General features: G+C 40.5%; 1 protein-coding gene across 1 annotated transcript in view; it reads left to right on the forward strand.

Moving 5' to 3' along the window:
* antxr2a (ANTXR cell adhesion molecule 2a) overlaps window positions 1-12,218 on the forward strand; it is an 83,802-nt gene that overhangs the window by 15,054 nt on the left and 56,530 nt on the right. Inside the window, exons 8-10 of the mRNA XM_078251445.1 lie at window positions 613-673; window positions 1,856-1,951; window positions 5,441-5,510. Coding sequence (XP_078107571.1) covers window positions 613-673; window positions 1,856-1,951; window positions 5,441-5,510 — 227 coding nt within the window. The remainder of the gene's footprint in view (window positions 1-612; window positions 674-1,855; window positions 1,952-5,440; window positions 5,511-12,218) is intronic.

Raw genomic sequence — 12,218 nt, forward strand, 5'->3', positions numbered from 1 at the left:
GACGGGGAAAATAGTGGCACAGAGGAACAGCAGCAGATCCTTTTCCTCCCAGCTGTCATCTACAACCCTCTCCCCTTTTAATGATTCCATATCAAACCATCATTTAATAAGGCCGCTGTAAACACTTCCCTCTTCCTCTCCTCAGATTGAAGTTCCACCCAACATTAAATGAAAGGTTCAAGTGTCCTATATTGCAGTTAATATGCTTCTTTTTACCGACTGTGTACTGGGATTTGCATAGTTTGTCCTTTGTTGATTTATTGAATCACAGCGGATAGTGCAGCCCTATGACAGTGGGCTCACACAGGCCTCTTTATATGATAATGTAGGATCCCGGAGGTTTTTAATAGAACTGAGAAATATAATAGTCTTGCATAATTTTCCCATAAAGGCTGACACAGCTGCCGTTTCTCCCTCGTGTTCTCCTCGCCGCTGATATTCAGCGCCCTCCTTTAGCCGCCAGGCCCCGATCAGGAGTGAGACATTTCTCAGGTGTTGCACCCTAATCTGTTTTCTAAACTTGACAGAGCTGATAACGGCCAGGACTTGATGTATTTATTCTTGGCCCTCAAGTGATAATGTACCCATTTCATTTTTTTCCTCATCCTCCAGATATTAAAGCGATCGTGCACAGAGATCCTGAGTGTGGAGCCCTCCAGTGTCTGTGTGAACGGTGAGTGGATCCTCCTGCTACAGTCAGTCCCTGGAGCTCTGCACAGATAGCTTCATTCTGTGCAGGATTCCCTCTTTTTACTGTTTGCTTCCTGAACTTATGACAGTTTTCCAGGAGGAAATATTTCTCAGTTTCAAGCAGTGGTGAGGTAGCAAATCTGCTTAGAGGCAGGCAGTAGATCAATCACTTAAGCCATCATTGGACAATCAAACTCCCCACGGAACCTCAGATCATTTTAATAATTTCACATTTTGGAGATTATTTTTATCCCTTTTATTCCACCTAAATCAGTGGTTCTCCGTAAAAATAAAGCAATGTGTACTTGTGACCCTTCATCACTGGTTATGGTAACCTCAAAACATGAAGCTATATAATGCTTCTCAGGCTAGGTCATGGAGTTTTTAGAGGCCTAAAGAAATTAAAATATCCATTATTTCACCTGAAAAAACCTAAAGTTAGAGAAAAGTCAGAAAAAATAAACGTGTATGTTTTCTGTTTTATCCCTTTTTAATTGTCCCTGATTTACCTCCCTCGATGAGGGGGTTGCAACCCCCAGGTTGGGAACCACTGGTGTAAATAACATGCCTAAACATCCACAAAAACCTCAATATCAGTGAAAGTGAAAGTTACGAATGTAACTACTGTACAGTTCTAAGAATCCTGGATGGCGCCAAAGGCTCTTGCGGTCAGTGAGATGGAACAAACACTTTCAAGTGTTGAAGTATTTACGTCCAGCTGTGCAAAACGCAACATAAGATACAGAAGTTAGAACATGAAGTTCAAACATTTTGTTCTTGTTTTTATTCAAATATAATTTGAAAAGGAATACATTTGCTCTTATTAGTTCTACAGAACTTTAGTTAACCCTTATGTTGTCCTTTTAAGCAAATTGCCCCAAAATAACATAGATGCATTGATGTACGTTGTATGGAACCCATACAGTTCATTTTAATTTTTTGACCCAGAAAGGACAACAAGTTCATGGTGGACGGGAAAGACCACACAATGGTTAAGAGGAACATATCAGCAAATAACAACATGATGTCAGATAATATCGGGATGGTGTCGGTGTGCAGTAGTCATACAGGACAAAGTCCTCTCTATACTGTATATACTATATAAACTACTGTATATGTAGGTTGCTCCTCCCAGTCTGATCTCCCATTTGTTTACATTCCACAGAGTCCTTCGACATCGTCCTCAGAGGGAACGGCTTTGCTCTCGGCCGCAGCAATGAAGGCGTTGTCTGCAGCTTCATAGTCGGCCAGCAAACCTTTAGTAAGTGATGGAAATCATCACTAGTGACTATAGTACCCTTTGCATTCAGTTGGTCATATCCACAGCAGAGTCACTTAACCACATATCAGGCTCTTGAGGCTGAATTTACACTTCCGCTTAAACTGTTCATTCAGCACAGCTCTGATATTCTCTAATCACTATGAACAAATGCAAGGAAGCCAAATGTTGAGTCAGATAATAATTCTTGTCTGGCTCTCATTAATATGTGCTCTAAATTGGTATATCAAATAATGCACAAATTAAAATAGTCAAACTGGATTTTATGGGTGTTGTTTTGACAGTAAATAAATTATAAATCGACATCAGGCTGGGCAAGCATGAGCACGGAGGACAACAAAAGCCAGTAAAGCAAAGAAAGAAAAATTACTTATTAGTATTTGTGGAGATTTAGTCAAAACCCAAAATGCAACTCTGTAGCTTTAATGTGCTTTTGGAAGAAGCAGGATGTTTATAAATGCACTAAAAATCATTTACATTTCATACAATATCTCTGTTGAACACTGCTGTTAGTTTATCAGATGTGAGCAGAGATTTGACTGGATGAGTAAACTGCCCTAAGTGAGCTGAATTCTGACCTGAAGTTAGTCTTCTGTGTCAATAAAGCTTCATCTTTTTCACCAAAAAAGACCCACATGGTCCACATTGCCTCACATTAATTACACATCTGATCGTCACACAGCCTACAGTTCGCCTCTAGCCATGATGTCCACAGTAACTAACAGAAAGGATTCATTGCTACTAAATTGATCAAATAAAGTCATTAGTGCGGTTTGAATGGCATGCATTACGATAAATCTGCAAAGGCTCTAATGTGGACTTCTTCTGCAGAACTTAGCGTATTTTCCGGACTATAAGTCGCTCCGGAGTATAAGTCGCATCAGTCAAAAAATGCGTCATGAATAGGAAAAAAACGTATATATAAGTCGCACTGGACTATAAGTCGCATTTATTTATCACAAAATCAAAGACCAAGAACAGACATTTAATCTGGAAAGGCAAGTTATTAAACTACACAATAGCACACAGAACAAAGGGCTGAAGACGGTAGGTGTCCGGTATGTTAACGTAACGTAACTGCACTGTTGACGAGCCTCTCCTAGCAGCACGTTGTTCAAGCACCCATCTGTGGACTCCTTCCTCCAGCTCTGGCCATCTGGATTTCAGCGCGCGACTAGTTTTCTTTGTTTTCTTCATTGCAGTAAGACTAACCTTTTCGCCAGTCCCTCACAAGTTTCTCACTCACTCCAAACTTTCGTTCTGCTGCTCGATTACCGTTTTCGGCTGTGTATTTTACTACCTGCAGTCGCCTGCAGTTTCTTTTCTTTCTCAGTTGTCTTTAGGAGCAGCATATAGTTGTCACAAGCCTAGAGCGCCTCTCACGACTGTAGACGGTAATGTTTTCAGCATGAAATAACATTTAAAAACATGTTAAATTACATATATTTTGATATATAGGTCGCACCTGACTAGAAGTCGCAGGACCAGCCAAAGTATGAAAAAAAGTGCGATTTATAGTCCGGAAAATACGGTAACTTTCTGGGACAAAAAACTGGACCCTTGAAACTCTGCAACGTAGTCGGCCTCCAACGTGGTTGAAGTTTTTTCCAAAAGCAGTGGTTCCCAAAGTGGGTCCCTTGAGGACGGCCCAAGGGTGCTGCAAGATTTATCATATCATTGTTCATTAATTGTGTGTTTTTTAACAACATTTCACCATATGAAAAAAATGGACGCCATTAACTACGTTTTATGTTGTGTTTTTAAACATATCAAAATAGAAGAAAAAATCAATAATTACCAAAATCACCGTCTTAAAATACGTCAGAGTAACACAACGAACTTTCCGACTCCGGAGTTTTTCAGGAGCTCAGCAGTCGGAGAAATATTGACGGTCAGATCGAGCGATGGCAAGACGTGACATGATAAACAGAGTTCAAAGAGTTAACGCAGTCTGACCAGACTAAATCTGAGCCGACCAACAAAAACTCAAATCACACCAAACGCTACTCGGCTAACGGCTTAACGGACAGGTTTTGGCTGCTTGTGGAATACCCGTGTGTGATTGACGGGTATCCATCGTTGTCCGATCACTGTGGTATTGCGCGTTAACCAAACGCATACATAATCCGGCCTGTGGGTTGTTCTGTCTCTCTCCACATTTACTTATTCAACTTGTGAGTTGATGGTGGGTGTTTTAAACGAAGGATATGACAAAACAAACCCCTATCCTGTTATCTCTTAGCAGCTGCCTATCTATATGATCAGAACAGAAGAAAGGAGGCTATGTAGGTCACTGGGCTCCTTATTTTGAGCTTGCAGTCTGTTCTGTCTAGAAATCCTTTTTCAGGATGCAAACAGGATTTGGCACCAAGAGCTAATCTTTTCAAGCTCTCATTTGGCCGTGGGATTGAGTACTGCCAATGACAACACACAAGTTATTTTTTGATTTTCAACATTTCAACTTGACTAAAACACTTGAGTGTGGGTATGTATATGTGTGTGTGTGTGTGTGTTTTGCTTTTTAAAAAAAACTTCATCTGAATCAGGAAGTGGCTATTAGCAGATGTCTTCCTGTTAGTCCTTTCTCAGTTTAGGCTGTCTCACATTCGCCCACTTGGGGCTATTTATTCACTTATTGGCTTTTGCATGTGTTCAGCCCAGACCTTTCCAACAGTGGGGCACCTTATAATTATGGACAGGCATCATGGCAACTATGGAACACACACACCACATATGTGGAACAGATGCTACAGTCTTCTCCATCACCAAACCAGTTGGAACCCTGAGCAGACAAGCAGAATAATATCAATAATATGAACGACCTCAGTGGCTGAAGATTTCAGGCCTTTGTCAACCTGTACACACACACACGCACGCACGCACGCACGCACTTCCTCTCTCGTACTTCATCTGCATCAGGACACGCGTGCACACACAGACAAAGATCATAATTCAATCTATCATCTCTTTTTCTTTTGTAACCTTGATGCAACTCACAGCGATAGACTGCTGAAATATCAAAACTATGACATCAATTTTAATAATAGTTTCCTGACGGCCAATAAGAAATACGATTTAAGTTTGGAGTTCATATGTGTATTGTTAGCTTATTACGCTCTTGAAGTTAAAAGGCTCTTTTTGCCTAAATTTGCCAAAACTGAGTTGATAAGATCCACTATTATTGCTCATAGTAGCTGTGGCTTTCTTTAATATAAAATGATAGTTGGGGTTTAAATATTTCAAAACAACTAACATTTTTTTGCCAGTTGGGATTACAAATCTGTGATGCTCAGTATCAGTAGTAGTATTTTTTTATAGTTCAAGAAATGTTTATGAAAATGAAGCAAAGTTTTTGGATACTGTTTAGTAAACAGATTTTTAATGCTGCTGTCATTTACATTTGGTCCTTTCCTGATGCAGTGCTTATTGAGAACACACTGTTTTTTGTCTTCTGTTTTGTGTTTTTCACAGATCATAAGCCGAGTGTGGTGCGTAATGATTATCTGCTGTGTCCTGCACCGAAGCTCTATGAAGTGGGACAGTAAGTAGCTAGTGGATTTCTATTGGAGGAAAGTGCTGGTGGAGCATATTTGTGTTGCATACTTTACGGTGCATACTTAAGGATGCACTGATCCAATACTGATATCCGATATTGGGCAGATACTACCATGTAAATATAGACCATGTAAATATTAGCAACTAAATAGATTTAATATGTCGTCCTATAAGTCGCTATGTTGACATAGAAAAGCGAAGAAAAAAGAAAAGCCGTATTGTCTCGTGTAAATGTCTGGACTTTGTGCTTTTCAGCTGCGTCTAGAAATCAAGAAGCTTATCTCCGTGAACCATGTCTTTTATAAAAACAAACACAAACAAACAAACAAACAAAGACGGATACTTCCTCTCTCTTACTATACCAGCATCAGGACTTTTCAAACTAATTTTATTTCCCCTTTTCTTCAAACATTTTCCTGCGCTCTTCTGTGTTTTTGTTCTTTACTCAAATCACCCATATCCCTCTTATATTTAGATAAGATGCTTCAATCCTTTTGGTTTCTCGTGTTCTACTTTTTCTTTTTTGCAAATAAACAACTCCTAAATCTATAGATTAGCTCTATGTTACAACAGTAGATGTAGGGATGAAGAGTTTGGTGTAGCGTAGAACGCAGTAAACATTGTAGCCGTAGCCCGACAGAATAGCACCCCATACATACAACCCAGAAAGATTTAAGTGCAAACAGTGTAAATATGCATTTATTCCTGGCTGCATAGCTATTGTTTGATTTTAACGTCATCTCTTATAATCCCAAACCATAACAGATGATAGCTAAGGCATTGTAGATGGAACAACAGATTTGAATGTCCTCGATGACTCCAATCCAATCAAAAATGTATGATTATGAGTGCCGCTGGCTCCTGAAGGTTTTTCAGCTCTAAAACAGATTATGTATCATATGATGACGGCGATGCTGTAACTACTCCAAACCAACTTGAACCTCACCTCAGATAATCCTCTCATTTTAAACTGCTCATAGTAACATGTTTTTCTGCCAGATGCTGACCAACAGTACTGAAAGAGGAACTTGAGTTTATTAAATATAAAATATGAAATATGAATTTAGTTCCGTTTGTCTTTATTCCTCCGCGCAGGCGACAGCCGTGGCCGGAGGCGTTACGTTTTTGGCTTGTCCATCTGTCCGATTCTCGTGAACGCGATATCTCAGGAACGCTTTAAGGGAATTTCTTTAAATTTGGCACAAACATCCACATGGATTTAAGATTTATTTTATTTTATTATGATCCCCATTAGCTGATGCAGAACATCAGCTTTTCTTCCTGGGGTCAACATAAAACATGACAACAGATGAGACGTTTTCAGACAAAACAACCACATGAAAAAAAAAAAAATAAGAATAGTATAACTAACAATATTCTTTCTCGCAAACGTAACTATACATATTCCTCTCTTCATATACTCTTATATACAGTATATTGCACTAAATTCATAAGCACTGAATATACAAAAGTGAAATCTTACAAATCAGCATATACATATAAATATTCCTATACATAAAAAAAATGAGGATTGTGAGCTAAAATAACACATTTGTGGCCATAACTCAAGAATTCATATGCAAATTATGATATTTTAGAAAGAATTCTAATAGGATAAAATGATGATATTTTATAATCGGAAAATAATAAGGTCAACTTCACTGTGACATCATAATGTTCTGCAGAAACACTTTTCTGGTCATTAATATAACGCCATAACTCAGGAACAGAAGAGAAGACATTTGGTCAGACACTGAATTGGTCACACTAATCTTGAAACTGTGGTGATTGTTTAGATATTCTGTGCTGCCGGGTTGAAAATGTGTGTGAGGCGTCCATGTTTCGCCAGAAAATACACTTAATACCTTTTGGTTAAATTGCTTCACTACATATATCATATGAGTGTGGACAGATATGGATGTAAACTGCAATTTGACCGTAACCTGTATTCAAAAGTCTAACCAGTGACCAGTGGCTGGAATTAGCTTCAGCTACATGTTCTATACACACACTTTGTACATCTACCTGTAATGTCCCTATTCAATCCAAAATAAAGCATAAACAGATCATTAGTTTTTTAATATTACAAGTTATTGCATTTAAAAAAACAAAAACATTTCTAACTTTGAGAATGCATACATTACATGCTGACTAGTGTGATATTTAATGCATGTCCATAGGAATTATCACTAAGAGTAAATATTGTATTTTTTTAAAAGATATTATTGTTGTTTTGCATACTTATCTAGGTGCGAGTCATATTTAATGTACAGTATTAAGAAAATAAGGAATAATAAGGTAACAAACACACAAAAAACCCTCATGAAGGGAAGATAGTCGAAAATATTTAGTGGATAAACATGGTTTAAGGAGAATGCTTGTGCAATGTTTTTATTTTTAATTTACTGGACCTATCTTATGACATTGCGCAAAATTCGGACACGTCATTTTCAGCTGCTTTTTGCCTTTTGATGCAGATTTGCATGTGCAGATTGTGCAGCCTCGAAGAAGTTTTGTAGCCTCAGAGTTCTTTCTTTCTTTTCTTTTCTGATTTTGTTTTACAGCAGGTCACTGCTTCTTTTCATCCAGCTGCTAGCAATGCTGTATTTGATACTTGTTCCAGCTGGCGTGTGGTGAAAATTGCCTGTAAACACTCAGCACTCAGGAAATAAACACACAAATCATTTGATGGGTTGAAGGAAAAAAATATATTGTAAACAGTATATGTTGGAGAGATACCTGAGTAGAGAAGCTAGTTGCCCCGCTCGCTCTGCTACTTTACTTTCACACGCATCACTTTCAGTAAAATTGGAAATTCCCACAATGCAGTGGAAGTGCAACCACCTGATTTTTCTCACATTTTAATACAACTTGGCTTACAGTAGCAACCACTGGACTTACTTCTTGCTTTAGCCAGAAATCTTCTTTATCAACCAACTCGCCAAGGATGCAGTAAAAAGATGATCTGGATCGACTACATCTGTAAGCTACAGGCCTGCAGCGCCTGCTACGACCTGGTAGGACCTGAGCTGATGCTACGTGCACACCATTTGCAAAAGGCCTGCTTGATTAACTCTTGGCTGCCGATGGTGACCCATTAAGTAGTTAGCTGGTACGGGTGGTGAGTAAACACATCTGCTGGAGGGGCTTTAAAAGGATGTGCGACAGATGCAGCCATTCCCTTTTCCACGCTCCCCATTTAAATAATTCACCATGCACTGACAATCCCTGCACCCAGGACCACCTGCATGGAACAGCGGAGCCTGGAAACTTCCGTCTCCGTCCATCTGTCTGCTTCTGCTCCATCACTGCTACCGGCGCACGGGGCGCTCCGTTAACATGGCTCTACTCAGCCGAAAAAGAATCGCCTTTTCATTGCGCATTCCTTCTCCCCGTTTCCCCTTTTTGTTAACCATGTTTTATACACGCGAGGCCTTCTCCTCAGTGCTGCTTGAACTTATGTCTTGACCTCATAAACATGGTTTGCTAGGGAACACATTCAGATGCAGCAGTCACCCGAGTTGAGGTGCTCAGCTGCAGCTTCCTGTCCCAGCGGGGAGCTTGGAGCAGGCAGCTCCACATTCAGCCTCGATGTCCAGGAATCGGTGTCCTCAGTTGGTCATCGAGCAGCGTAAGAGCACTCACGGCGGAGGCATCATCTGTGCTGACAGCTGCATCATCCGGCTCGAAACACTGGCATCTGCTGATGCCCCCCCACCACCCTGCTACCTCCCCCCTCTGTGTATCCCCAATAAGAGTCCTAGCATCCCCTGCTGGGGCGTCGATCGAGAGGTTAAGTGGCTGCGCTCTTGCTGCAGCATGTCCTCACCTGGTGTTTTCACAATAACGGTGGAGGGCAAAAAACAACTGAGGGGGAAGTTGACACCTGCTTTACGAAGCAGGTACAGTAGCTAATGCTAATGCTCGTCAATAATTAAACACGCTGTCCCAGGGCTGCTGCAGGCAGAGGCATCGTTCCATCTGCTCCAGTGTGGGTATGGAGATGTCCTGTTGTTTGATTGTCCTCCATGTTGTGGGACAGACATGTTGGATGTGCAGTGATTGCCACATGATGAAATTGGAACTAGCTTTCTTTGATTTGAAGGATGCAAGGAGCAGCGTGTCAGCTTCAGATCTTACAGTAAATGGGCAATGTCAGACGATTCAAGCTCTCTTTGGTACTGGAAAACAAATTTGCAATAAACTGAAAGATACAATTCTGAAATTTCTAGGTGACAATCTTATGGTCCAACACTTTCTCTAGATCAACTGAAAAGCTAATCTATACAAGACTAAGAATCAATTTTAGTTGAAAAATCTCCTTATCTGACTTCTACTTTGTGACATTTCTCGAATGCACAGGATGCTTGTTTTAGCCAGCTGACTACAAATCACGTTTAGTTTACATCATGGTTCCCGACATTTTTGGCTTGTGACCTATTGAAATGATGTCCATTTGTGACCGTTCATCACTGGTTATGCTTTTATTGTGGATATTATGAGCAGTTAAACCAACAAGAGTTTTTTTATTTTTTTATTTTGAAGGGTTTTCAAGGCCTTAAGTAACCAGCAAGTCTGAAAAATAAACAGAATTTTGAGTAACGATTGTTTTCCCTTTCTCACCTCTTTTAATCATTGTGTGAGTTATCTTGAGAGACTCTTTGAAACAAAACTTTACATCACAGCTGATCAGTTGTAAATCCTGCAGCTGGGTTTCCATTAATTTCTGTATGATCTGAAAATGTACGGTAAATGTAAGTTTTGCAGTGTTCTAAATTGAAATAGTCGGATAAAAGGTAAACATTTGTGGTTAAGAAGTTGTATCGTGCAACACACTGGTATGGTCCTTGCCAGAAAACATCACTTTAATTGTGTAGCATCAGTCAGTTTGTTAGAGTGCATGTCACTCTTTCCAAATGGTGGATGTCTCACAACTTCTCATCTGGTCCCCAGGCTTCATGAGGTGGCCGAGTTTCCTCCCCTCCGTCAGAACTTCTGCCACACAAACTGGTGCAGAGTGATGACTCCTGGATGCCGAGTGACAGGCCTTGCATATGCTCTGCCGTGAATTATTCAGCCTCCTCAATTTTCACATCTTTAAGGGAAGTTTGAAAGCCATTAGCGTCACCATTGTCAGCCGCTCCAGCTGTATCGCATCACCAAAGCTTAGTGTCACGGTGGGCTTACTTTGTGACAGATTATAGCGAGCCCGGGGACAAAGTATTTCCAACGTCGGGCCAGAGATCTGCAGCGGCAAGAAGCCTTCTGCCATTCAACTGGTGTCCCTGGGAGCCTGTGTGGCTTTCTACCCAAATTTTGACTGATCCCTCGGCCCCATGACAATCTGCCCTCTCATCTCCCATTTATTCCAACATAACCATCGACCCACCAAGCAGCTGCAGCCCTTTCCTTAGTGTCACTTACTGGCTTTCACCATGGCAAAGTTAAATGACAGCGAGCGTTTTTAAAGTCACTTAGTTGCCTTTTTTCTTTCTTTTTAACCCTTTTTTATGCTCTTCATTATCTCCGCCTAGGAGGTTTTTTTCGGCTCGATTTGTTTGTTTTGTTTGTCAGCACGATAAAGGTAGAACTACTGGCTCGATTTTCATGAAACTTGTTGGAAGGGTCTAGCATGGACCTAGGAAGAACCCATATCATTTTAGAGCTGATCCGCGTTCACCGGGCGGATACACAAATTATTTTTCACTTTCGTTAACATTGCGAGATAAAGCACTTGTGCTGCATTCCTGTGGTGTCAGAAGAATCAGAAAAATAAGTTCCCGACTAGGGAAATTCACACTTTACTAAAATTGTGAATTGGGGCGAGGTCTGAGCTCTCTGGCTGCCCTTCTAGTTTCCTGTCTGTGCTTGATGTTTCCTATTTAACAATCAGTAATGGCCCTCACTGTGGTTTTGCAACAAGAAAAAAAACTGATTTTTAGAGCATAAATGTTTTGGTGCACCATCAACAGATATGCCCATGGTAGGCCTTCACAAAAAACTGTTACTTACAGTTTACTATTAGCAATTTATCGGCCTGGTTTTTTTTTTCTCAATTAAGCAGTTCATCAAACACACCCATCAAGTTTCCAGAGCAACACGGTGATGTCTTCCAATTCCTTATTTGTTTGACCAACAGTCTAAAGCCTTAAAGATTTTTGATTTACAGATATAAAACAAATCTTTGTCATTTCTTCTTGACAAATGATTTAAACAATTAGGTAATTATCAACATCGTAGAATAATGTTCTGTCGAGCAGTCATTTTTACACAGTGGCACAGAATAACCACTTTAAATAGACATCACCCAGCTACTAATCATTCTTTTGTTAATCTTCCTGGAGATAAAAGGGTGAAAATAAGAAGAGCATGACTTATGCCTGCGTGCTGGAGCCGATTCTGCCTACTCAACAGTAACTCGCTAAATGTCTCGGGGAGGAAGAAAAAAGGCCTCACTGACTATGGTTGGGTTGTGGTGCGTTAAGGATGTCCAGCGATGTCAGGCAAGGAGGGGGGGTCGGGCGTTCGTTCGTCAGTGTAACTCGCTTGGGAGCTTTCCTCCTTCACACACCGAGGTCCACACCTCCAGCTTGATTAACAACCTGCCCACCATTATCACGGATTGAGAGTGTCAGCTAAATTAGCCTCTCCCCTCACCCATTCAGCACAAGCACTTAGTTAACATGCAAGGACC

This window comes from Sander vitreus, chromosome 5 (genome assembly GCF_031162955.1).
Source record: "Sander vitreus isolate 19-12246 chromosome 5, sanVit1, whole genome shotgun sequence".
Taxonomy (NCBI): Eukaryota; Metazoa; Chordata; class Actinopteri; order Perciformes; family Percidae; genus Sander; species Sander vitreus.